The 27,851-nt window shown below is 42.0% G+C and overlaps 1 protein-coding gene across 2 annotated transcripts in view; it reads left to right on the top strand.

Annotated features, from left to right (window-relative positions):
- Nucleotides 1–26,431, top strand: part of PDK3 (pyruvate dehydrogenase kinase, isozyme 3) — a 30,921-nt gene extending 4,490 nt beyond the window's left edge. The window contains exons 3-11 of one of the 2 annotated variants that reach the window (XM_004689923.2): nucleotides 1,967–2,151; nucleotides 3,188–3,277; nucleotides 11,458–11,535; nucleotides 17,023–17,099; nucleotides 18,428–18,529; nucleotides 18,912–19,022; nucleotides 21,954–22,067; nucleotides 23,628–23,767; nucleotides 25,531–26,431. In XM_004689923.2, coding sequence (XP_004689980.1) covers nucleotides 1,967–2,151; nucleotides 3,188–3,277; nucleotides 11,458–11,535; nucleotides 17,023–17,099; nucleotides 18,428–18,529; nucleotides 18,912–19,022; nucleotides 21,954–22,067; nucleotides 23,628–23,767; nucleotides 25,531–25,561 — 928 coding nt within the window. In that variant the 3' untranslated portion in view covers nucleotides 25,562–26,431. The remainder of the gene's footprint in view (nucleotides 1–1,966; nucleotides 2,152–3,187; nucleotides 3,278–11,457; nucleotides 11,536–17,022; nucleotides 17,100–18,427; nucleotides 18,530–18,911; nucleotides 19,023–21,953; nucleotides 22,068–23,627; nucleotides 23,768–25,530) is intronic. The other variant, XM_012730340.1, reaches the window with a different exon arrangement.
- The last annotated feature ends 1,420 nt before the right edge of the window (nucleotides 26,432–27,851 follow it).

The following is a 27,851-nucleotide window of genomic DNA, read 5'->3' on the forward strand; positions in this document are numbered from 1 at the left end:
AAAAAAAAAGAATTTAGCATAGTGCGGAAGGAATAGTGACACTTCAGACGATACTCGTGATCAGTAACTGCAGACCTTTACTCAAGGTGAACAGGGCGCTCCCTGTAAACATCGCAGTAAATGTTCCACCTAGTGGCAGTTTTAAGAATGCAGTAGCCTGTGCACATGGATGACTGTCTAAATCCTTCATGAAAATTGTTTTCACTGATCCTGCTTTTGAGCTCAGAAAAGGTACAATGGTTTTATTCTGGAGAAGTGCAAGAGAATAACAGTTATTCAGCAAGTAATCTGAATACTATTGTTGCTCTTAAATGCACAAAACCCCTAAATCTCATGCCGATGAAAAATATTTCTGGTTTCATTTTCATTTAATCAGACATCACTGACTCTAGCTCTGTGTGTGGCTTCTCCCACCCCCAAGAGAAACTAAACACCCCCTCTGTACATTTTCCTGTTTCACTAACACACTGAATACATACTGCAGGCCTGTTGTGCTGAGGAATTTCTACAAAGCAGCCTAGCCCACCTGCCAGATAGGTGTTCCATAAAAAGAACTAGAGAAGACTGTGTTCTAGAGTGTGGTCTTAGCTCCAGGCATTTCACCTGCCCTCTCGATTCACAAATAAGGAACTGAGGTTACAGAAGGGTGGCGATTTGTCCGAGATGGGATAGTGACATCAGTGAGCAGAGCTGGCGCTGTCCATCACGTTTCCCGTTTTCTTTGCCATGTCATTCTTTACTGCTCGAACTGGTTTGAACCATGAGCGGCTAGCTCAAGTTTCATTGTAAATGAAAATATGAAGGGAAAAAATTCTAACCTGTTTTGTATACAGCTTGCTGTTTTGTTAATGGAGCTGGCTGACACTTAATTCTTTGCAGTTTTATAAGTGGAGGATAGTATTGCATTGTATTAATTTGCTTTTTAAATTATTTACCAAGGTGAAATTATTGGCGTTTTCATTTCCTTTGTGGTAAATTTCCTGTTGATACCAGGCCCCTTGCCTAGTTTTTCTGTTAGGATGTTTATCTTTTCGTTTACTAAAAGTAGAACTGTTGCAAATGCATTTTTCCATTTTCACTTTTTTTTTTGTACTTTATAATGTTTGTCCTGACAGAAATGCTGCAGTTTTCCATAGTCACATAATTGCTTCTTCCTGGAGTCTGCCTTTGGTATTAAGCTCAGAACCACTTTCCCTACCCCAACGTTATGTAGTTGGCACATGATTTGTCCCCCTCTGTGGTTTCATTCTTTTACCCATTTCTTAGTTTGGTCTTGAAATCAGGCTGTAACTTAAATTGTTAGCCAGCTGTCCTAGCTAGTGTGTTTCTCTGGTAGCTTGCCGTTCCACTTTACCGATCTGCTGAGTTTTTGTCCACATGCATTCACTCATCGTGGGCGTGGTTCCAAGCTTTTATATGGTTCCATTGCTCTTTCTGTTCTAAGGTTCTATTCTTGATATGTTTTTCTCTCCACATGTTTATAATAATGTACCAGAATATTGGACCAGATTTGTTTTCATTGCCTTTGTCTTATCTATATTCCATCACTGCATTTTATTGCTGTGAGAAATTTATTTTACAGTTTTAGTCGAAAAGATTGGTGGTATTTATTCATGGAAGTTACTGCTTTGAGTTTGCATAATAAACCTTGGAGATATTTTTGGATTGTCCTCATGTTATCAGAAGAAGTAGTAATATGTTCTGCAATTTATTCAGCCAACATTTATAGAACCTGATTGTGTAATCACTTATACAGAAAGTCAATGGATTTTTAAAAGGTCTTTGAGCATTTTTACCTTTCTAGAGCCTTTTACTTTTTGTATCTCTGCAGAAAGTTTCTGTACAAAGTTTCCAGCAAAAACTTGGCTGACACTTCTTGATTACTTCCTCACAGCCTGTAGTGATAATGATGTATGCCTTCCGCCCATGAGATAGACGGCTAACTTTCTGTTTCCCTCCCGTACAGCTTTCTCCAAGTTCTGATTAAAGTCAGAAATAGACACAATGATGTGGTCCCCACCATGGCTCAAGGAGTGATTGAATACAAGGAGAAATTCGGGTTTGACCCATTCATCAGCAGTAACATCCAGTATTTCCTGGATCGCTTCTACACCAACCGCATCTCTTTCCGCATGCTTATTAACCAGCACAGTAAGTTACGGTTTGCTGGGGCGGCTTTGAGGAGGCGACCAGGGTGACTTCTCCCAGTGTTTCTCTGTTACTTCATGTTTAACTTTACTGTCCTGCATTTTTGCCCGTAGAAATGTTCTTTTCTAGTTCACTTTTTCCTAGGTGGTGCTAGGGGTTGGGTCTCAGCACTGTGAGGCTGGCACAGTGGACTTCTAGTTCACCTTTTTTGTAGACGAATCTTACCAGTTTAAAAGTTATATATTCAATTAAACTTGTATACCTCTTTGCTTCACTTAATCATTTAGAACTTTATATATTGGTCTAACGCCTTTCTTTTTCATTTTTCTTAATTAAAATCTGCCCTACTTTACTTAATCATTCTCCCCTTGTCGTCTTAGTTATTCCCAGTTTTTGTTTGATTTAGAAACAGATACACAAATATAAACATTTGGACTAGATTACTTTTTTTCTTTGGGGTTCCTTTTGGCTTTCATTCAGAAGTAAATGTTGGCCAAATGTTGAAGTAAAACCTGTGTGTGTAAGTATTTGAATGCATTTTTACAAATACTTGACAGTATTGTTTGTGTATTCAACATAAACAAATAATCTCCACCACAGAGGCATTTGCAGTGTTAAGACCCTCGGCAAACCTGGCCTTGCGGTTCAGAGTGCATTTTTGACATATTAGGTGAACACTGGGCTCACTGCCTGGAGTAGCGAGCAGTACCACAGAGGTAGGCCAGCTTGGCTGAGGACAAATGCAAGTGTTTCCATCGCAGTCACATTGGGTTCGAGCAAGGGTTGGACTCCTGGCATGTGTCACTGCTTCCGGGCGCACTGACTGCAAGCGGCAGGTCTTAAAGCATGTCCTTCCCTTGCCCCTGTCCGAGAAAATTGATCGCCTGTCAATTGTGTGGATTCTGTTGCTTTAAGTCACTGCAAAAAATGATTCTTAGAAATTCAAGAATCCTTTCAAAACTATAAAACTCCCATGTTTCTCTGCTTGGCCCTCTCAGCCTGCATTGTTTTAATCTTCTCCCTTCTCTTTTTTGTTTAGCACTTCTCTTTGGCGGTGACACTAATCCTGCTCATCCTAAACACATCGGGAGTATTGATCCCACCTGCAGCGTGGCCGATGTTGTGAAAGGTAAGAACACCACACCCCACACCACTGCCAACTGGAGTATGGTTTCATCGAGGCAACTTGGCTAGCAGGTGATGTCGCTAAGTTGTTTTCTGATTCATCAGGCCCCTCTGGGCCAAGCCACTTGATCCAAATAGGATGTGAAAGTTTCGGAAAAGAAGCATCTGAAGAATACTCAAAACAGGAATCCTGACTTCAGTAATTACTATTTTGCCTGTCTTTCTCTCTGAAACCATCAGTGTTTGTTATCTTAAGATTCTAAATTTTGATTGTTAGTTATCTGAAAGTTTCAGAGAAGGCAAATCCTTGTTACAAAATTAGGCTGAATTCATAAGTTTATAAAATTTCACCATCTTTCTGATGTGCACACCGAGTTTTAGATCAGCATGGCCGGTGAGCTTCACGGACTCCTTAAACACCTGGCTCTCTTCCAGTGCTCACTGTTCCAGTAGCCTTAGGGTAGCAGGAAGCCCTAGAGCGCTAAGCTCCTAGAGCCCAGCACTTTGCATGTAGGAAGCCTCCCCAGTTGGCAGTGATGCACAGTTCCCAGACCTCTAGTTTTCTTCTGTATAGTGGGCACCCTGTGCTGCCTCACGTCCCCAAACCGTCCCTTCCCCAGATTGTGTCTCCTACTGTGGGCCTGTCCCTCCCCCACAAACACGCCTGACCTGTATTCAGCACTGCAGCTCTCCCCGGTCTTCATCAAGGATCTTTGTTGCTCTTCACCTTCTCTGAACTGTGTATTGCATGGGTAGGCAGTGGAAGAGGGTCTTGGCTCCTTGGTAGAGCTCTCAAGCGCACGTCAAGCAGAGCAACCGTTGCTATTGGAGTCTAGGGGACTACACTTACTTAGACTGGTGGTTTTTCCAGCCCAGAGTATCCATCTTTATTCTTCAATGGAGCATTGGCCATGAGTCGGTCACTTTTTTTTTTTTATCATGGCAAGAGGAGCTATGCATCCAAGCAGGGAACCTGAAGGCCTCTTTTCTGTACAGGCAAGAGGGCATGTTAACAGGGATCTTTCTAGTTCATATCCTCTTAATTCTCTGAGTGTCAGGATACCAAAGCAGAAGTTTTTTCTAATATAAGACTGAGAGAAAACGCACAAGGCAGAGCACATCAAAGGTCAAAAGGCCTGGAAATCTTCGTGCCAGATGGCGCTTATATCTACACCCCAAGTGCGACAGGAGCAAAGTCAGAAGGTCTCAAAGGGCCCAGGCCTCCCTGCTCTTCTTCCCAGTCCTCCCAAGAGCTGTGAAGGAAAGGAAGAGCGGTGTGTCTGTTTCCTGCAGGTCTTAGGGAAGTCTTAACACCCCCTTCTTTTTTTAAGAGTAGTTGGTATTTTCCACTGACTTTTGGACTTGCCTATGTATCCTCTCGATTTCTCTGTTAAGCTTCTAACTTGGGGTCTCTATCACGAATCATCTTCCCTTCCTTTTGTTTTGAGAAGCTGGCTTAAAGGGGTAGGGGACTTTGGGTTTTAATGATAGTTCTGCCAATTTCCTCAGCTCTGAAGAGCCTACAATGGCTTAGGTGTCGTCAGGTATGTCCAGCCCCAATGACTCCTGTGTGTGTGCGCGTGCTTGCGAGTGCACGCGTGCGCTCCTGTGCATGTGCCTCCGTGTTCACTGCGTATAGTCTTGGGAGGCTTTAAGTACCAGTGACTCCGTACTCAGATCTCTTAAGACAGGCTACAGAAAACTTTTATGGAGAAGGGAAGAGACAATATTTTTAATTTTGACTAGACAGTGGTATAAATTTGTGAAAGTGGGGTGTGTGCTGCATAACATTAATTGACCGTGTCGAACGAACACTGCAGCATGCCTCCTTGCTGCTTATTTAGCACATTAATATCTACCTTTACACAGCTCAAATTATAGACTCGTGGTAGAGAATGCCAGAATTCTTGTTGTAAAGAAGTTCCTATTATGCCCGGGGAGGTGCTTTCTATTGTAACCCTTTTTCTTCCTTTCTTTGTAAGAAACCAGGAAATAAAATGCAAAACCTGTGGTAAGATAATTTGAAAGGTGCAAACTTAAATACTTGGGAGAAAGGTCGGCGCCCACAGCTGCTCGCCCGTCTGCGTTGCTCCTGTGTGCTGTTACTGCTCAGGGTACAAGTGTCCCCTAGAGCGTGTCATTCTGCCTCAGGAATAATGTCTTGGGCTCCCACTTTGGGCAGTACAGGTTGCACGTAACGAAGACCCACTCACGCTAGCTCAAGCAATAGCTTTTTTCAAAGAATCTAGTAAGTTCCCTAGCAATCCCAGGCAGGAAGCCCTTCGTAGCTAGAGCTAGAAAAAGTGGAGCTGGGCAGCAGAAGGCAGGGCTGCTTCTGTGCGTCCTTGCAAGGCGTGGCCGGCACCTTGCTCTCAGTCTGTCGACCGGTGAGCTTGTTTCAGGTGGTGGGTTGGGGCGGTAGTGGGCACGCCAGGCCTTCAGGATCGGACGTCCTGCCGTGTCCTTTGGCCGCGGCCTACCTCACCGTCTCAGTTGTACCCCCAAACCTGACATAATTGGGGCAGCCCATCTTTTTGCCCGTGGCCACAAGCTTTAGGGTTCTGGCAGCCTGAAGACTGGTGGCCCTTGCAGTGGCTCCTCCTCCCTGCTCTTCTCCAGTTGACTGTGGCGCGGAGGCTCACAAGGCCCTAGTGCTTACGAAGAAAACCCGGGGTTTTCCCCTTGGATTGGCTTTTGGACAGCAGGATGACGGTAGGCATTCCTTAGCAGAACACTTGGCAACTTAAAGGGTTTCTGAGAAGCTTTGATCATGATTTGCACTCTGTTGTGGCCCTTTACATTTGCTTGATTATAGACGCGGTTTCTTCAACTTGAACCTTCCAGTCTCAAAGTTAGGGAGCACGGTGCCTTCATTTTTGTTTTTTTGATACTCACTCCAGTTCATCTTAGTCCATGCTTTTATAAAATATTTGTAACCAAATGATGCATATATTTGCTCTAGAGACTAGTAATTTTTAGCAGAGTTCCATTGTGAATTGTTAGTAGGAATGTCTTCTTTAAAAAACAAAATCAATGAAAAAAAAAACCCAAATTCACTGATTTATTTAATCAGTCCTGCCTATAATACAATGACATCTCCATAAAAACTTACACTAGTGGAATCTGAAGAACTTCCAAGTTGTCAGCATGTGGAGATTCGGGGAGAGCGGTGTGCCCAGAGAAGACATGGGAGCCTTGCACTCTTTCCAACACATCTTGCCTTAAATACCTCTCCCATTTGACTGTCTCTCAATTGTACTCTTATCTAATAAAGCAGAAATCTAGTAAGTAAAAAACAAAACAAAACAATTCACGGCTTCCCTGGTGGCCCAGGAGTTTAAGTTTCAGCACTGTCAAGCTATCGCCAGCCACTGAGGTCTGAGTTCGATCCCCAGCCAGGGAGTTGATCCACATGGCACACCAGACCTCTCCTGTCTCGCCCCCTGCTCCCCTCAGCAGTGTATTGCAGTAGGTATACCTGTTCTGCTCCCCACTCTGACTTTGGTGAATCCTCTCACACCTATACCCCGTACACCCCATTTCTTGTATGCATAAATAAGTCTTTTAAAAAATTGAATTCAGGCCCTCCCTTGTGGTGCAACAGGTTAGGTCTCAGCACTGCAAGCTAGCCACAGACGCTTTAGCAGTGTAATTTGTCAGTCTGCCTGTCTGCTCCCTGCTCCGTCTCTGGTGAATCCTCTCACCCACGTACCTCTGGCCTGTACACCAGTTCTATATGCATACATAAATAAATCTTTTTTTTTTATTAAAAAGTTTATTTTTACATCATTTTGCACATTTTTTTTTCCATCTCAATTGTAATCCCCACGGGTTTCCCATCACCAAATCACCCCATAAATAAATCTTAAAAAAAAAAAAACTGAATTTAGAAACCTCCATAATCTACTAAATTTTCTTGTGTGTGTGTGTGTGTGTGTGTGTTTGACTGACTCCTGGCCAGTTTGGATCTGTTAAGCTAGGGGCTGTGTGACTGTCCACCCTACTCTTTATGGCTGGGCTTGTACTTTCAATTTTGTTAGTTAATACCTTGTATCCCTTGAGAAGAGATTTTTAAAAATGACAATTACTTATATTCAGTGGCAGTAATAACTGTTTCTTAATATTTCCTTTCCAAGATTGGTGGTAGTGATTCAGATATCTTGCAGATAAAAGTAATTTCAGCAATATAGATATATATTTTAAAGATTTGTTTATGCATATAGAACTGGGGTACAGGCTGGAGGTGCAGGGGTGAGAGGATTCACCAGAGACAGAGTGGGGAGCAGAACAGGCAGATGCACTGAAGTACACTGCTGAGGGGAGCAGCGGGTGAGACAGGAGAGGTCTGCTGTGCCATGTGGGTCAGCTCCCTGGCCAGGGATCGAACTCATTCTGCAGTGGCTGCAGTAGTTTCATAGTGCTGTGCTTTAACCTGTTGTGCCACCAGGGAGGGCCCCAAGAACATATTTTAAAGTTTTGGTGCCTAAATATAAAATAGTCTTATTAGAAAATTTAGTATAAGTAGAACTTGCATTTTGCTCTCTATATAAGGAGATGAATTTTTTTTTATTAAAAAGTTTATTTTTACATCATTTTGCACATTTTTTTTTTCATCTCAATTGTAATCCCCACAGGTTTCCCATCACCAAATCACCCCTGTGCCACCACCATAGACCCGTGAGGAGATGAATTTTTAAGCTAATTATTGAACTTTGTTATATTGGTGATTTTTTTTTTTTTTTTTTAGATTTATTTATTTATGCATACAGAACTGGGGTACAGGCCAGAGGCTCAGGGCGGTGAGAGGCTTCACCAGAGACAGAGTGGGGAGCAGAACAGGCAGATCGAGGAAGTACACTGCTGAGGGGAGCAGCGGGTGGGTCAGGAGAAGTCTGCCACACCATGTGGTCACCTCCGGGGCAGGCGGGAATCGAACTCATGTGGAAGCGACTTTAGATTCTCAGTGCTGTGCTTTAACCCGCTGCGCCACCAGGGAGGGCCATATTGGTGATATTTTAAAGCCTTTCATTTTTGTTACTTTACTGAAAAAGAGGCACCTGTTTGAGTATGTTTGCAGTGTACACCCCAAAATTCTCTGCTCACTCGTATCCTGGGAGAGACACTCACAGAATTAGCATGGCTTTCTGGGCTAGTGGCCTCTAAACCTAGCTTCTCTTCAGAAGCTAAGTTTAAAAATAAACTGCTTCCTAGGCCTCCCCACAGAGCTGCTGTGTAATCTCCAGTCATGTTTTGTTTTTTAACTTAGAATTGAATTCTACACATAGCCAGGTTTGGGGACCATGGCAGGCCTCTAGTTCCCAGTTTAAACAAAACAAACATCCCTCAGCAGTATAGCTGACTGCACCTAGAGCGCTTTCTTGGGCACAAGGACGGTTCATTTAGTAAGTGAGTGTTGCGTCCGGGGCATTGTGTATCAAGGTGCCTGTTACTGGAGTCACGGCAGGCATGTTCCCACCCCAAGGAGTTCTCTCTGTCTTACAATTTAATTCAATTCTGACGTTATCTTCCTGGAGGTAGCATCTGATCCCACAGGTTAAGCACTCACTCCCACCAGGCTGCCTCTGCCAGCACATGCGGATGTCAGCTGCCACTCACAAGCCCCAGTTGCCATCACTTGTGCTTCTGCCCCACCACTAGGGGTCAGAGGTTGGAACGAACAGCCTCCTCCTTGGGTTCAGTGAATTTGCTAAAGCGGCTCTTAGGAGTCAGAAAAACACGTTGGACAGTTTATGAAAGGATATGATGAAGGGTGCAGACGAACAGCCAGATAGAGAAATCTGGAGTGAGGTCTGGGAAGGTCCTGAGTGCCAGAGTTGGGGTGTGTCTCCTTCCCACTACTGATGTGGTTACCATCCTGGAAGCTCTTTGAACCCCATACTTCCAGGGTTTCATGGAGGCTTCTTCACATAGGAGCTGTCAGTCATCAGCCCCATTTCCAGCCCTTTTCCCTTCTCTGGAGATGAAGCTGAAATTTCCAAGCTTCTCATCATGGGGGTCTTTCTGGGGACCAGCCCCCATCCAGGAGCCCATCTGGAGTCTCCTCAAAAGAACAAAAGATTCTCCTAGTGCCCTTTTCAGTTAGGGACTTGCAAGGAATTTAGGAGCCCCGTGTCAGGAGTGGGGTCAAAGGCAGGTATTCGAATAGCAGAAGCCCGAGGGCTGTTACACTTAGTTATTACAAGGGTCTTAGGAGTCCCTGTCAGGTGCCAGCGGCAGAGACCAGCGTGTGTGTCTCTGGTCTCTCTGAGCAGGCTGAGCCACGGGCCGCTAGCGTAGTTAGTGGGGGCGCTCGTGTGCTTTATGACGGTGAATGGAAGAGCTGGGTTTGGACATCATTAAGGGAGCTCCATACTCTCATCACGACATGTTGGCTTTGGACAGATAATGAAGCATCACTTCCGGTTCAGTATTTGTTGGTTTAGGTAAAGAGGCCTGGGCAGCTGCTGGGCGGCTTGTGCTGTCACGTCACTAGGTGGAGATGTAGTATTGTTTCGTGGTGTCGCCAAAGCAAAAAATCTACGCCTTCACGTCTCTTTGTAAAAGTACTTTAAAGTACACCCTAGGAAAAAAATATAATTTTAATACAATTCTAAATTTTAATTTTGGGAGGGGAAGGGTTTAAATTTCAGTCCTTTAAATTTTTTTTGTTTAATTTTAAAAACTTTTATTTATTTTTAATTGAGGTAATCTTGGGAGTCCCTCATCAGGCATTCCCATCACCATAGTGCCTACTTGTAATGTTTGTATTCGTGCTGATTTCTTTTTATTTCCTTTGGTTGCCTTCATTATTTCATCTGTCACAGTTATTCTAAGGTTCTATTTGTGGTTCTTTAAAGTGATTTAATTCTGAAATTTTAGTGAGATAATAAGATTTTTTTATTCTAGATTTGAACATTATATAAAATTTCAATTTTAGATATGGCAACATGAGGTAAACAAACCAAAATCTGTAGTTTGAACATGCTCTAATCTTAATTTCTTACTATTTTAAGTTGACATTGTCCAATTTTAATACATTTAAATTCTGCAACTATTCTCCTTCCTTCTCTCTTTCTCTTGCCTTTGAATCTTAACGCTCTATTCTAGGCCAGTGTAGATGTAAGGAGCAGAAGTATGAGATCTCCAAATAGCTGACATCCAGTTGAGATCCAGTTGCAAGTGTGGCCATGAACATTTTAATGTAATTTGATAATCTGCTCTTATAAGAATGAAACAAAAAAAAATCTCCTTACTTTAGAAAATTCTCTTGCTCACAGGTTTAAACATAGCGTTACCATATGATCGAGTAGTTTTCTAGTTTTAGCTATATAGTCAAGAAATAAAAACATATGTTCACATAAAAACTTGGATTCAAATGTTCAAAGCAGCATTTTTCATCATAGCTCAAAAGTGAAAATAGTCTAAATGTCTGTCATCTGATGAATGGACAAACAAAATCTGGTCTGTCTGTGCGATGAAATATTACTCAACAATAAAAAGGACTAAAGTGCTGATGAGACAGGCCACCACTTGGAGGACCCTGGAGAGCATGATGCTAAGTGAGGGAAGCCAGACACAGAAGAGCACATTTTGTACAATTCCATTTATGTGAAATGTCCTGAATAGCACATCTACAGAGATAAAGTAGGCCCATGGTTGCCTGTGGGCGCTAATGGTTACGGGGTTTCTTTTCGGGGTGGTGAGAATGCAAAGCTGACTGTCATGGTGGATGCACAACTCTGCAGTTATACTAAAAACTACTGAATTGTATGTACACTTTAAATGGGCGAATTGTACGGCATGATGATTATACCTCAAAAAGTTGGGGATTTTTGAAAGTACATTATCCACAGATTTAAAATTTATCAAGCCAGGGGATATTTATTGACCTTGTAAGTAGATGGACATATAGTAAGTTATATGCAAGTATTTGGGAACTTTTAAAAGTAAATGTCTGCCAGCCATACTGCCATTACTGCAAATTTAAAATCATTAACATTTTAATAAAAAGGACAGAGATAGAAATTCTGTCATAATCATGAAAGGTGGTTTTTTTTTTTTTTTAAGGCAGTGCTTGATTCATCTGAAATCCATCAAGTTAGAAATTGTCCTTGCTGGTTTAGTCTGTCAGATCTGTCTGTCTGTCTGTCTGTGCTGCAGCTAACCCCTTCTCTTTCTCTGCAGATGCATATGAAACTGCTAAGATGCTGTGTGAACAGTATTACCTGGTAGCTCCAGAACTGGAAGTTGAAGAATTCAATGGTAAAAGAAAAATTATTTTAACCTTAAATACAAAGAATCTGACTAGAGCGCTGATTATATCTGAGCTATATTTCAGTGAAATCCTAATATTGTGCTGCTTTTTCATCTTTTGTCTCTTTTTTTGAAACTTGGTCTGTATCTTTGATCAACTAGGTACATTGGTATAAGAAGCTTTTGTATAGGAATGTATAATCTGCTAGAACTCAGAGTTCTTGGCACAGAATTAACCAAGGTAGAAAAGGCACAGTGTGTATCTTTATAATTCAATTTAATTTTATAAATAGGCATTTGTTCTCAAAATAACACATGCGAATGGCAACAATCACAGGACTACATGTTTAACTCCGCTAGTCAAAGAGGTACAGACAGAAACACAGAGAACGCCATTTTTCTCTTTTATAATTGGCAATACTTAAAACATTTTAGTGCTCTGACTTGGTGCCCGGAAAATACTCTCTCCCCAGCACTTACGCATTTTTTTTTCGTTTATACATCTGGTGTAGGTTTATATTGGTCTAGTCTTCCTCAGAAAACACTAAGGCCCAGTAAAATTAAATTAATCCTAGGTCATATCCTTTGGTCCAGTAAATTAGACTTCAGAAAATTTTTATATAAGAAAACAGAGATGGGATCAGGTGTGTAAGAGTGATGATCATAGTGGTTTTCTACATAGAAAAATTAGAAAACAACCCAGGATTTCTACGTTGGAGTGTCAGTTAATAAACTGTTGTGCACTCATGACATAGAATACTATGCAGCCATTCAAACTACTGCTTTCAAAGAATATTTTAATGTGGGGAAAAGCTGAGGTTTGTTTTTTTTTAATCCTAAACACAGGCTATAAAAGTTTATGCAAGTTCTTTGGTAAATATTTTGAAGGATTTTAGATCACCTGGCTACAAACAACAGCTCTGTAGTAGGGCTGTTCGTTAATCAGATATTTTATCTTTTTATTTTATTTTATTTTATTTTTAAAAAAGATTTATTTATTTGTGCATACAGAACTGGGGTACAGGCCAGAGGCTCAGGGGCGGTGAGAGGCTTCACCAGAGACAGAGCGGGGAGCAGAACAGGCAGATCGACGAAGTACACTGCTAAGGGGAGCAGCGGGCGGGTCAGGAGACCGCGCCATGTGGTCACCTCCGGGGCAGGCGGGGATCGAACTCATGCGGAAGTGGCTTAAGCTTCTTAATGCTGTGCTTTAACCCGCTGCGCCACCAGGGAGGGCCCTCTTTTTATTTTTAAATGGCAGAAGAGAATTGCTCATTGTTAAAGCACAAACAGTGCAGAAAGGTAGACTAAAATGTGAACGTCCTCACTACCCGCAGTCCTGTAAGAGCTTCATTTTTTTTTTTAACATGTTCTATAATGTGTGTGTTGTACTCCATCTTTATGGTCTTTGCCTGTATGAATGTCATTTGAGATCACTGTAGTGTAGGTCACCATAATTCCTAATCAGCTCCTAGTGGGTGGCCATTTAGGACTTCTAATTTTCCCATATTCTGTGTAATGAGCAATGAAGAGGTTTGAGAGAGGGAAGTTCATGAATGTGTGGAATTATTTGTTGGGTGGATTCCTAGAATGGAACAACTGAGTCTCCGAGTATGGGCATTTGAAATTGATTTCAAACCACATTTCCTCTCAAAAATATACCCGAAATGTGTTTCTCTTATAACAAGATTAAAACCTGCAGAACATTCAAGCTGCCGTTGTGGGGCTTTTACCCCACTGCATCCGGCTAGAAGATCTGAAGTCAGAGTTGCGCTCGGGGTCTGTGGTTTCTCTGATAAAGTCACACCTCTGTTTCGATGGATGCATGGCCAGAACTGTGGGGACTTTGCCTCGGTATTTCATTACGAGTATCCACACATTCTGTTTCTTCCTACTGGCCTGACCTCCTTGTCCAGATTTGTATGGGTCAGACATGAACTTTTGCAGACGGTAGCCAGTGACCCTTGAAAGCCAGAGCAGCCAGCCTGTTCTTGCTGATGCCTGGCTGCCGGCTGTGTTGGCACGTTCCTTCCCTGCCATGCTGGTCCGCTGGGCAGTGCCCCTGCCAGGAGAGGAGCTTTATGGCTGTTTTGGGCACTGTCTCATGTGTGACCTGTGAAGCCCCTTTCCCATCACTAAGATAAGTGAATACCCGGATTACAAGTTGCCTCTATCTAGTTCCCTGTTGTTTCGGGTAATGTGTTCAGATTTATGTTTGCAGTTTCTTGAATGTCAAAGCTCTTTGCGAGCATGCTAAGGACAGCACTTTAGCTCTTAACAAGCTCCGTGCTAGAGATGCAGGCTGGAGGTTGGAGTTGAGCACCTTAAGTAGATGTGGTTGCTTTGCAATGAGCGAGCCCTTGCCTCCCACCGCCCGATGGTGCTCTCTGTTCTCTGGGGGTAAGTCTCAGTCCAGATTCACAGGGATTCCTAGTCAGGACCTGTATGAACTAGCAGGGTTCAGAATGCTGCCATTACCCAGTGGGGCCTTTAATGTCAGCAGTGGTGCTGCTCTCTGCGCGCATGTCAGCGGGTGATGCTGCCGTTCAGCTAAAGCGACGTGTGTAGCTACTTGAGAATTTAAGTTCTCTTAGTTTGACATTTCATCTTTTTTTTCTAAGTTTTTGGCTTTCCTCCCCTTTCCCAATGTCAACCTCAGAGAAAGCAGTAAATAGGACTGCACAGGGGATACTGTGTTTACCAGTCTCATTTGTGTTTCTTCTCTATTTCCGCATTAGTCTTTTCAGGATAAGAGAGTGGCTCGTAGCTTTGGGTTTGGTGGGAAACAAAGGTTTCAGTTCATACTGTGTATTGTGTTAAAAGACAGTTCTGGAAAGGGTATGTATCGACTCGAGGGCCCTTGACCTCTCATTTCCCCATATTGGATACCTTTGGATATTTTCAGTTAAGTGGCTCCTTATCACATCCAAATCCCATCACTGGTAGCTCTATTCCCACTGTGGAAGCTAATTTTTTTGTCATGATAATAGCCAACATTTATTGACTGCTTACTGTGTGGCAGACTCTGTAAATTAGTTTGTCACCATTATCTCACTTAATCCTTACATCAGCGCACAATGAGATGTGTACTTTGTCAGTTTCAGAAATATAGCACCAAGGCCCAGGTGGGTTAGTACCTAACATACTTACTATAAATGCCAGTCAGGACTTGATTCCTGGGTGACTTTGACTCACACTATGTTCCTGTCAGTGATAGCTTTATTCCACGACTTTGAAAGTTGATTAACCATCTGGAAGTGCTGCCTTTTCTCTTAAATGTGTGGTGTTTTTTTTTTTCTGCTCAGCCTTTGCATTTTTTCAATTTTATAGGACATCTATTGGAAAATAAAATTCTTTATAGCCTATGTAGAGTCCTGTAGGTATTTTTTAAGTGTTTTTAGCTAATGGTGTTTGGCATAATGGCTAAGCAAAGTAGAGACTTTATTAATACTTGAATCTTGAGACTGAAAATCCTGGACAGTTTTTTCCATCAACTTTTAAAATATACCCTTAGCTTGACAACATCTATTAAGGGTCCACTACATAAATGCCGCTGGACCCAGGACTAGAGAAAAGGTGCAGACTAGAATAGTTAACATGGTTTGAAAAGGAAAGAAAGAAACCTAAACTCTAATGTGTACCAAGAAAAATACAGTTAATCTTCAGATGACTCCTAGAAATGTTGGTTGACCTGAAAAAACAAAACAGAACCATCAAAGGTATTTTAGTTTCCCTGAGATTGGAAGTTTTTCACTTTTCAGTTGAATTCAAAGGACTGTTTATATAACTAATCATACCTTACAGTACAAGATAAACTAAGCATTCAACTTGCCCCTGGTGCTGTGTTGCTGTTAAAGTGACAGTAAAGGGACACCAAACAAAATAGCAAGGAGACTAGGGCTTTCATCCGGGCACCACTACCCCCACCTCATGCCAGGAAATAACCAGGTGAAAGCACTGATTGATGGGACAGCAGAAGCCACAAAGGAGGAAGCTGAGAAGTGGCTCTGGATTTACCAGAGGTTATCCTGGAGGGCCCCGGGAGCAGAGCCAGGAGATGTGAAGGGCAGGAATGGGAAGTCCCGAGGGAGAGGCTCAACTGGTGATCAGTGCAGCTTGCCTCTGGCTGTGCCCTGTCTGCCTTGAGTATTTCCTGTGGGGCAAAAATAAAAACCCAGAGTACTGTCTTCAAGACCTTCTGATCAGAGGTCAGCTTACTGTCCAGTCATCTTAAAGCCAGATGAAAAAATACAGAACTCCAAAGTTAGCCTTCCCATTTGAGGGGCAAGCCCCTGGGGGATAAGAATGCCAGCTACCACAAATGATTAATCTAGTCATTCATTCTTAAACAAGAGTATACAACCAAGGTGTGTCAGTCCTCAGGGAAAAACCAGCAGTGTGCATGCTGACCTGGCATTACACATGTCAGTTGCACTATCATTGTCAGGAGACCTGACCCCTGTCTGAATTCTGAGAGAAAATGACTTCAGACCCAGAATTCTCTACCTAGACAAGCCTAAAGTCAAGGGGATCAGAGAAAAAAGGTTGAGACATGGATCTCCCACGCATGCTTTCCAACTGACTGACTTGGTGCTGGGTATAATGGGGACATAAGAAATAGCACCTAGAGCTTCAATAAAAAACAACTGACAGGTGATGGTTATGTAGCACATTGGGAAAGCTAATTTTTAAAAAATCATCAAGAATGGAATGGCTATCATGCAGTAGAACAGAGCTGGAAGATCTCAAGGAAGCAGATGTTCCTTGTCTGGTTATCCAAGAGGAGGTTTTCTTAGAGATTCCAGAAAGTATATATGCAACTGTTAAAAAAAGACACAGTCCAGATATTCAGCACCCAAAAAGGGCAGTGTGATTCGGAGCAGTTGGAGGAAGATAAAGAGGACAGATTTCACCAGAACGCCAAGAACATTCTCTTGCAAGTGACACATGAATCTGATTAGGGTGTTAACCACACTGAAGGCTTTTAGCCTTCTCTTACAAAATAGTCATAGCAAGTAAGAAAGAGAAAAGAACCTCTAGGCAAAGTACAGAAGAGGTAATTAGGGTTCCAGAAGGTAATGTAAATCTTATCAGCCAGAAGGCTAAAGCAAGTAGTTGTGAGCGGCTTCCTCTGGGTTCTGGCTAGGGGGTGAGGTGGGAGGAGCAGGGGCCTCCCACTCTCTTCTAAGAAGCATTTAAACAGCTTGTGTATATTACTTAATAATTAAAAGTACTGATGATGAGCAGCGCAAGTTGACTGGGAGGGGAGCCAGATGGGCCAGGGTCATACAGGTGACAGTGGTAAGTGAAGGGACTGGATTTTACCTCAGGTTGGTTTGACTTTTGCACAGACCTGGCTTTAGAGGCGGAAACCTAAATTAATCTTTGGTTGAGTACTGTTTTATGTACCTGGAAAATACAATGCGAAGAACAATGTTCTTGACTTTCTTCTAGTTTTTGTTCCATATTCATTGACGGTTTTCTCTCTGTTTTCAGCCAAAGCTCCAGACAAACCTATTCAGGTAGTTTATGTGCCCTCACATCTGTTTCACATGCTATTTGAGTTGTTCAAGGTAAGTGGAATTTAAAAACATGGAATGAAGTCTTCATTTTAAATTACTTTGATTCAGGGCATAATGGATTCATTAGATTAGCATAAGAAAAAGGTTTTGCATAACCACTTTTAAAATTCTATTTCTGATATCCTGTGGGCTTTATAATTTGTACACTGTGAGATGAAAAATTGTTGTGTACAGTATACTTTTTGTGAATATTAGTACATATTGATTTTTAAGCTTAATTGTACTTTAGTGATTTTATATAAAATCCATACTTTTTTTTTCCTTCAGTTATAAGATTAGAGATGCTTTTTGGTTTCCAAACCTGGCAGACTTTATTGGCGATAGCCAGATCAAAATAAACCATGCTTTACATATTTATGCTTTTGAACATTCGAACATTCTCTGTGTTGTTCAGGTCCCTGAGGACACTGTGACCCTTTTACGTACTTGAGTCAGTTCTGAAGATCTGACACCATGGTCCACTGGGCCCTAGAGGCAGAGGGGAAAGATGTGGAATTGCTGGAGCAAAAAGGGCCCCCCAACCCCCCAACCACGCGCCCCCCCCCACAAAGACTGGACTTTTTACAGTTTAAGCTGTTGCTGTTGTTAACCAGTGCTTATGGCATTTACAGTAGCAGTGTAAAAGGTCACAAGGCATTTGGGCTAAAATTTCATTTCTTCTAATGTGTAAAACCCTGAATTGAACACCTGAAAGATCAGTTATGCTGATTTGCTTCCAGAAATTATAATGTTACTGATGTAAACTCTCTAAGGTTAAGGTGGGCATTCAATTGTGAACTTTCAACAGCTGTGACTTTTTCAGAATTTCTTTATAACTGACATTTCTTCTGCTTCTTTCTTTTATTGCAACCAAATGATTAGTTTTGCTAGGAAGTGTGAATCTGCTCATGTTTTCCGCCTTCTTTCGAGGAAAGGTGCTCTGTAAATGCAGACTGTTAAATAGGATTTTAAGTGCTTCCATGAGCCTCTGCAACCTCGTTATGTGTGATCAGAACATTCATTTCGGCTACAAGTTGAATCATTTAAATACCCCAGAGCCAAAACAAAATGTAAAAAGGAAGGAAAGGGAAATATTTAGTGTGGAGCATGGAGCTAAAACTAGATGACAGCCAAAATCAAGCAGCAGGAAAATGTTCCTGAATGTGAGCACACATTTAGCTAATTTTCTTTAGAGGGAAAAAGGAAAAGAACCTTATAAATTCAACTAATATTGGCCCCACACAAGAATGGCTGTAGCTAAGTAATCGTGTACTAGTTTCTCTTTCTGTATTGCGGTTTGTGAGTCAGCTGCGGGCTGAGAAAACCTCCTGTTGTTTTAGAACTCGATGAGAGCGACAGTGGAACTGTACGAAGACAGAAAAGAGGGCTACCCGGCTGTTAAAACCCTGGTGACTCTGGGTAAAGAAGACTTGTCCATTAAGGTAGCTGCTTGACTTGGAAGTGCCCTCTAATTCTCAGTTATTTTAAGTGTCTAAACATTGAGGAATCAGAGGGAGGGGAAGGAAACTGACGTTGAGTGTCTTACACTTGTAAGTCCTGCTTTGGGTTGTTGGCTTAAGTCATCGCATGCAACCTCATTAGAACCCCATTTTTCCCAGGGCACTAAACAAGACCTCAGAGCCAAGCCTGTCAGACCCTGCTGCACTGCCGGGCCTGTGGTATACTTTTCATAAAAGGTGTCTTATTTCGTTGGGAGTTCAAAGGCCTATGTGTTCTAGAGTAATCTGCTGTGGACTTTGTTTAATGACTCTGCCTCCCACTAAGTACAGAGTGACTTTTCCTTTAATGTTTTGTGTATTACAGATAAGTGACCTGGGTGGTGGGGTCCCACTTCGGAAAATAGATCGTCTTTTTAACTACATGTATTCCACTGCTCCGAGACCTAGTCTGGAACCTACAAGAGCTGCCCCTCTGGTGAGTGTCTCAAATGCTGCTTCAAGTGACCATTACTCGCAAAGGACGTGGACAGAGCTGACTCTGTCCCCAGGATGTGGCACTGGCCTTGTTGATGCTGGATGTTTCCCGCCTGGTTCAGAGGGAGAATTTTGCACTGCTGTCCTTTGGACTTAGATTTCTTGTCTAATTTGTGTCTAAGAAGCACTCAGAGCTGAGTGCCTCATTCCCAAATACAGAGAAAAAGCATTTCCCTGTGGCTAAAGCTGCCAGCGCGCCATTTACTGCCTGCATTCCCCTTGGAGGGAGCGGAAGCTAAATAGCGGCGAGCAGAGGCGCACAGCATGTTGGCTACTGCCTGGCCCTGGGCGCTCTGGCGCCACACGCTGCACAGCCCAAGCCACCCGGGCCTTTGAACTTCTCCCATCAAATCTGTTTATATAATTAAAAGGTTAAATTTATGAACACATTGCATTTTTTTGGTATTAAATAACATAAGCAGGAAACATATAGGCGGCGTATGCATTTTCAGAGCCCTTTCTGTCTCACTCTGGAAATAACCTTCAGCCCTATTAAGGCAGTGAGAAAAGCCTCTGGTTACCATGGCAGCATTTAGAGCCTGGTGGGGCCACACTTTCTTCCCCTGCTGAGTGTTTCTAATTGACAAACAACAATTGAGCCCTTTGTCATTAAACACAGCAACATATCTATCAGTCTGCAAAATGGTTCAGGGTATGCATTAAGTTTCATTTTAAAGTCCTACCTGACTGATAAGCATGTAAGATTATATTTTATTTGTATGAATAAATTCTAACACTTTGCATCAGTTATTTGAGACAGAGTTTGTTAACTCAGCATGTTGGAAACAGAGGAAGTCATTTATATAGGATTCAAGAAAATTCATGCAAGATCAGTTTTGTAAGGCTTCATTGCCTTCACCAAACTATGATACCTACTTAAATGAGTGTCAGAAGAAAAATAACGATCCCTACATCCGCATCCAAAACCTTTCCTTGTTTAAAAGGAATATGTATTATCTTTTTTCGGGCCTCAAAATAGCATCCCGAAGACAGCTGTTATGTCACAGGTTTTTATGAACCTGAACAGCTGAAGTAAGAGACCTTAATAAAATTTTGTGTCCAACCTCCTACGTCATAGATGAGGAAATGAATGAATTTAGTGCTTTGACCTAGGTCACTGAGCTAATGACACAGCTGGTCCTGGCCACGTCTGTGGCTTCCCAGTGTGGCGCATGGCCTCCCCTTTGGCCACTAGCATTTCTCCTTGTTTCTAAACTGTCCTCAGCTTTAAAGGAAGCACATGGATACATACGCTATCCATAACTTCCTCACTAGACAGCTTGCTGTGTTACAACTCCTGCCTTGACATTATCACTTTTTTGAGGCGGGGGGTGGGGGGTATGTGCACCTGGCCAGCTCTTGTCGATTCTTTGATACCCTGGGAAAACTCCCTGAACCTTACCAAATTAGAGTCAGAGGCCCATCCTCTACAGTCCACAGGATTCTTGAGTTCACCTGTCTCCTCCTAATTGCATTCTATCAGGCTGGGACGAGCTTGGCCCTTCCCCAATAGACCTGAGGGCAGGCTCTGGACCTTGCTGGAATGGAAGAGACAGATTTCCTGGCCCTCTTTCAGGAAGTCTACTGTTTTCTCTGTGTTGGTGACTTCAGTCACCATTACAGCTATCTGGTCTTCACTACTGGCTATAATCTTACTCCTTAAGCGTTAAGTGACTGGGTGGGCTCTGCCACGTGTGGACCTTTGAGTTCAGCTCCACGCTGAGGGGATGTCTCAGAGAGGGATAAGTGAAAATGGCAGAGGTCCACGTAGCAGGGTAAAGTTCCTACCCTTTGGTAGCTGTAACGACAACTTTTGTTTATTTAGCTTTACTGTGTCTTAGGCATGGTGCTAAGACTTATATCCTTTAATATTTTATAGTAACTGAGGTAAGTTTTAATTAATTTTCAGGTGAGAAAACACTCCCGGAGAGGTTAGGTAAACTGTTCAGAGTTGCTTAAACAGTGAGTTTCAGCTTTGATCTCTCAGAACTGAAAGCCCAGGCAGTGACTGCCTTGTGAGTTTTCTCCCACCCTGCTCCTCTGTAGCCTTTTCAATGGAGTTTATCAGAGAGGCCAAAGAGGATGGTACAGCCTCTTCCCCTCTACCCCAGAGTTACTGAAATCACTCTCAATTGTTCTTACTGTTCTTGTCAATGTCCAAGACCGTTTGTTTTCCCACAGTCTGTCCCTGACAGGATTCTTTTTTTTTATTACTACTTTTTTTTTTATCTGACAGAATTCTATAACAGAGATATAAGAGGGTGCTGGAATTATTTTCTTGTCTCTCAAAATATATCGACTGTAATATATCAAAATATTATAACAGTGCCAGAACCTTAGGCAGGAGCTGCTCTGGATCTGCATGAGTGAGACAGAAAGGGCTCTGAAAATGTATATACCGCCTATACCTTTCTGCTTGTGTTTACTTACTACAAAAAATCACTCTGTTAGCCTTGGCGCTGGTAGATTTGAACTCCTGTGCTACTCAATTTAATTTTCACTTCACACAGCAAAGAAATCTCATAATGGAACTTTGAAAAGATGTGGCTGAGTTTTGTTACCAGATCAAATTCTACTTGCTTCGAAGTTTGCTTTTAAAATGCTAAAAATTTACTTTACAATGCTTTCTTTTTTATAAAGCTTTCATCCAAAATTGGAGTCTTTCTATTATTTTCCAAACATATGAGAAGTGTTTTTCCAGGGTGAATGAAAATAGATTGTTTGACATAGGTGAACACATACACCGTTGCGAAGGTTGAGCCAATGGTTTGATTTAAATCTGAATCAAGAATTTAATCTTTCCAATGGACCTCATCTCCAATGTGCTATCATTTGTGCTTGTCTCACTGTATTAATTTTCTTTTCTCAATAGGCTGGATTTGGTTATGGCCTGCCAATTTCTCGTCTGTATGCTAGGTATTTTCAAGGTGATCTAAAACTGTATTCAATGGAAGGAGTGGGTACTGATGCTGTCATTTATTTGAAGGTACTGCACTTTACCTCTCTTATACAGAGCCGTCTTACTCTAAAGTTATACATCCTATTACCGCTCTAATAGTGCAGACTGGCGCTGTTTTAGCTCTTATATTCAGCTCAGTTTTACTTGAAAACCATGTTATATCCCGCCTCTAAGTTTTAGCGCTCAGATATAACAAAATGAAAATGGAGTCGTAAAAATTAAGATAATTCATGTTAGAACCATAACCCTAATTTGTGACTTTTAAAAAGTACATATCCATTGAAAAGCAAAAACTTAAAAAAAGAGCCAGTCTTGTCATCTTCTGCTTTAAAAGTGTGCTTTTCCAAAGTCACAAAAATTCAGTGCCGTAATCTGATTACATAAGGCAGATCTAACAGCACAGTTCTCTGTAACATGGATTTTCTCAGTCATTCATGCTGTCAGACTTTTATTCATTTCTAAACCCTAGAATATTTGGAGTATTTTTAAGTAATTCAAGCACACATTATACAATTTTATTTTATTCTTTTAAATATAAATTATATATATATATATATATATATATATATATATTCACATCGTTGTTCATTTTCGCACCTCCCAGGTGCCGTCCCCACAGAATTCCCACCACTGAATCACCTGCAGCTCGCACAGTCCCTTGGCTCTTCCCTCCTGTTTGGATCCCTCTTCGCCTGTCCCGCAGAATTGCTCTGATTTGTAGTTGCTTGTTAATTTTTATAACTGTTTCCCCCTGATCCCTTAATTTGGTTCCCCTGTATTTCTTCTATAAGTGAAACCGTCCAATATTTTTCTTTTTCCTTTTGGCTTATTTCACAGAGTGTAATTCCTTCTAGCTCCGTCCATGTTGCTGCTGGAAAAGGAAAAAGTTAAAAGTCTTCTCCATCCCTCCATCCCTAGTCTTGAGCCCCCTGTTTTTCTTCCCCTTAGCTGATTCTGGGTATCAGTTTCTTGTGGCTCCTCCAAGAATGAATTCTGCATTGATAAACATGGGGGGGGGGAGTTAATTTTTGTCCATACAAATGGCTATTTCAGCACTCTGTCTTTTTGTTTAATCTTCTAATATATTCTGGAGATCTTTTTATATCAGTTCGTAACACTGGCTCCTACTTAGTAATAACTCAGTGTATCGGTGTATAATTTAAACCAGTAGCTGGACACTTTATCTTAGATGCCAATGCATCTAAATGATGTGATATTTGATATCACTTATGGGTTGACGCTTTTCAGCCTAGTATATGAACCTTGACTTTCTGGGCCTTTTGGAAAAACAGTTGCCCAGTAAATAATCATGCTTGGTCTAAGCACACATATCTAAGTATCTCCGAGCAGTATAAATGTGTGCTTTGTTCTGGTCATGTGCACTTCGGCACTGATTTTGAATGAGTGAATGATTTTGTTTCTTTAAAAGAGCATTTATTTTATCCTAGTCATCAAAGTAAGGTACTCTATGAAAATGTAATTGTCATAAAATTGCCCCCAAGGGAAAATTTCAAATATTTTATACAATGTGAGTTAGGATTTCAAGTGAGGAAAATGACACTTTGCCTACTTTTGTTTTTCCATTAGGCTCTTTCAAGTGAATCATTTGAGAGACTTCCAGTTTTTAATAAGTCTGCATGGCGCCATTACAAGACCACACCTGAAGCTGACGATTGGAGCAATCCCAGCAGTGAACCCAGAGATGCTTCAAAATACAAAGTGAAACAGTAATTTACTATTTTACCTCCTATTATAAAGTATATGATTTTCCCCCCTAGAGTCAGACAGTTGAGTCTTCCAGCCAAAGTGACCCTAGAGAAAGAATGGAGCAGCTTTTCCTCCCAGAGAGGAGGGATCCAAAATCGGGGTAACTAGCGTAGCCACGCCCTTCCAGGAGCCCTGTTCTGTGGGGTTCACAGCAGTGGATACAGTTTATCCCACCATGGCTTTTAGTTTAAAGGTTAAATCAGTTTCTAGTTTGTTGCTGTCCATAGATTAACTAGAAAAAAGTTTAGAGAAATTCTATGAGTTGAAACTGAAAAATAAAACGGTCAAGGAAAGCAAAATGTGGTTCATACGTCCAAGTGAAGACTGTCCAGCTGATTAATCCTTGAACGCTTCCTGTTTCCTGGGCTAAGGTGATATTCTAGGCTCATCTTGCACCTCCATGCCCTCGTCCTAAAGCAGGAGCCCCCCGAGGAGGCCTGTTGCTTTTCAGTGGGTGCCAGAGGCTAATCTGGGAGTTGGGAGCGCACGTCAGAGCTTTCTAGGCCCCCTTTTCGGCCATAGCTGTGTCACATGTACGTCTTGTTTAAAAACCTTAACTTCATATCGATCGTTCTGATTCAATGTGAACATTGCAGTGCAAATGTTTCCCCTTACTTCGACTCAACATAATGCAAGTAAAGGCATTTGCATGCAAATAAGCTTATATGGCTTTGTCAGTTTATACCATGACAGGTACCGTTGATCCTTTCTGAAGAATTAGATAAAAGGTATTTCTTTCATTCCATGGCAGAGTTATGATGAGCCTGTGTACAATATTGCTGGCCTGTTCGCTTACCTCAAATGATGACATTTAAGGAGTTTGGTTTGTGCCTGTGTGGGAGTGTGCACGTGCAGACACGTGCAGCCGTCCGCGGCCAAGGCGGAGCTGCACCCACTTAAAACGTGGGGGCCCATTTCGCTTGATTCCGTCTTGGTCTGGACGTAGCTTGTCGGACGTCAGCGTGACCAGTCCGTTCAAATTGTGGCTCGGAAAGGGGCAGTTTTTGGAGGCACAGAACAGTCTTCGTAAATACAGTCCATGTGGACGATAAAAAGATGGCTTTAACTGAATATGGCCTGAAAGGTAATTTAAAAACTCTAAATAGTTCAGTGGTTTGTGTACTAGTTAAATATACATACTCATTTCTAATACAGTATTAGACAAATACATTTTAGCAGAAAATAATTTTTAAATTTCTAAAATGATTAGTCTGACATTTAAAATTGTAAAACTATACAAATAGGTTAATTGGTGATCTTGCAAAAAGTATTTAGTAATACGGTAAATTCACTAGGTGAATGAGAAGTTCTTAAGAAAATCCTCTGATTGGATTTTTAATAACATCTTTATTGAAATACAACATACACATAAAAGTCTCCCTCTCAAAGAGTGCAATTAAGTGGTTTTCAGTATAGACAGAGGGGTAGAGACCTCACCACTGCCTTATTTCGAACACTCCTAATTTTGAACCAGAACTATACCCCTTAGCAGGCATTCCTCATTTCTAATGTTCCTAGCTAAGAGTAAAGAATTGTTTTAATATAGACTCTATAAGTAATCAAATGGTAATTGTTTTTCCATAGTGACCGGAAGAGAATAATTCTGAGAGAAAAGGCAAGAATTTGTGGATTGTCACTATATCAATGCTTTGAGCAAGTCTTGGTTAAAATAGAGAATGTGCTCATAATCTCACCATGGCTATTTCTGTTATTTCCTTTGTAGAGACAAGATCAAGACTAATAGAACTTTGTAGTGAACGGATGCTTCGGCTCTCTCTGGGATGCAAGATTGTCTTCCAAAGCCAACCAGAGAGATTCCTGTCCTCCACCAACTCTGAGTGTGGCACCATAGTTATTCAATGCTTGAATGTGCATTTTCTGTATACCAGCTGGACCATTTCCACAGAAATTTCCTGTCACTGCTCCAGACGTTCCACCACAGTAACAACTACTCTTAGTGCATTGTGGTTTAGTTGGCACCTGTCAGCGCAGAATACAGAGGCTCGTAGGACTCTCGTGTCCTCTTACGTCCCTCCTTGTTAGCATAGAGTTGAGTGTCTCCAATTTTCCCAGGATCCTGAGGGCCTTCCATGCTCTAATGCAGTTGCTCTTTGTGATTAAATGCCATGTTTGTCCCAAGCCACCGATGAAGGCCTGAGGAACCGGGAAAATGAAGACCCCAGCGAGTCAGTCTGACCAAGCCTTTGAGGGCCCTTCCTCTCTCCTGCCTCTCTCCTCGCTCTCTAAGACTTGGCTTTCTTCCATCTGAATGTATTCTCATTGTGAGGTTGGGTACTTTTGTGTTAGATTTTACTTTTTTGGTGCATTGATTTTATTTGGAAATTCTTTCATATATTTCCATTCTGTTGATTAAAGCATTCCAAAAGTTGTCTTGGAATTATTCCCTGAAGTGTTTTGTTGCAAAGATCTTAAGTGAAAAAACTGCTGTCTGGTCATTTTTGTTTGTAAAGACTGGGAAGTACAATTTTTATGCTTAGGTTAAAATTTTATTAATCTAATACTGTACCTTTGTCATACTCAATTCCTTTGTAGTTTTTTAAGGAACTAGAAATCCCTGTGTGATGCACTTTACTGCCTGTAAAATAGATTTCCAAAGGGGAAAATGTTTTCTAGTTTGTTTTGAAAAATACCCTACGGCTTCATCATTTACATGAATTTTAATGGAGTTTAGAATTGTTCACCTATTTTCATACTTTCTGTTGGATGTTTGAGCTGGTGGCGGGTGTGGGGAGAGGAATGTGGAGCCGTATTATATTCCCCCTTGTAATTGGAATTCAGGAGAGTTTGGGTGAAAATCCACAATTCATCTAGCCCCAAAGGCTGTTTCTCTTCACTGGATCTTGGTCACGTGCATTGTCTACTTTGACTTCTCCTTTTCTGCCCAACTTCCAGTCTCAGTTTAAAGTTGTGACTTGGAAAGTGTTCCTCGTCCCAGCCACACAGTGGCACCCGCGCAGTCGGCCCGCCGTGTGCGGCTTCGTGGCTCCGAGCCCGACTGGCTTTCATCCCCGCGTGATGCTTGAGCTCGTGGGGAGCCCCTCGTGTTTAGGAGGATCTCAGCTCTCGCTTCCATCCTTATGAGGATCCTTCATAGAACTCAGATTATCAGGTGACAGAAAGACCGAGACCGATGTCCTTCAAAATAAGGGTGATGAGAAGGGGTCCCTGGAGGCCAAGTCAGTGTCTTGGAGATTGGATAGTTCCATAGGATTATTTCCTTGTGGTGAAAAAAAAAAAAAAAACGTAGCAATAATGGTCCTTTATGGAAAGGCAGAGAACCCAGCTGGCTTGTAAACACTAGGTAGTGCATGGTATCTTACTAAGTCTTCCATGTGCAGCAATAAGCCTCAGCCACTTCCAAGCGTGACCTGCCGTGTGAAGAGGAGGTGGCCTTCAGGAAGCTCCTGTGCACCTGTGTTTTCACTGTGGGTGAGGAAGCCTGCCGAGTGCTGGTCCCGTACCGCAGTCAGACAGGTACAGGACCAGACAGGTTGAAGACAGATACTAAGGTGGGGACAAATCCATCACAGTCTCCCCTTAACAGTCTTTCTCAGAAGTAACGATTTCTTTCAGTAGTTTAATGTCTTAATTGAATTCCTTTAGTCATACGCTCTCTGGCTTCCTCATGCCTACCTAGCCCAGTACCATCTAGCCTTTCCTGTCTTTGCTGTCTACATTAAGACTTTCACTTGCCTCCCAGAACTACAAGAAGAGTTTTCAGAACATCTCGCATCCTCAACATTTAATGGTCCCAAGTATTCGTTTTACGAGGAGCAGCTGCCTCGGCGCGGGTGGACAGAGGGGTGCTGCGGAGCTTCCTTTTCCATAGTGCTAAGAAATGACTTCAAAATGTAGTGAAATGAAGGGAAGTAGGATTGCACCTACAGGAGCCATCCCACCCTTCATCCTGGACTATCCGATTTTGGCTCCTTTAAAACAGTGGGTTCTTTCCCTCTAGTCAGGGAACAAGAGTTTTATGATCTTGCTTATAAGTTCCAAAGAAGCTTCTCATACAGCCTCTCC

Source organism: Condylura cristata, unplaced genomic scaffold (assembly GCF_000260355.1).
Source record: "Condylura cristata isolate star-nosed mole 26May11 unplaced genomic scaffold, ConCri1.0 scaffold00027, whole genome shotgun sequence".
Classification (NCBI taxonomy): Eukaryota; Metazoa; Chordata; class Mammalia; order Eulipotyphla; family Talpidae; genus Condylura; species Condylura cristata.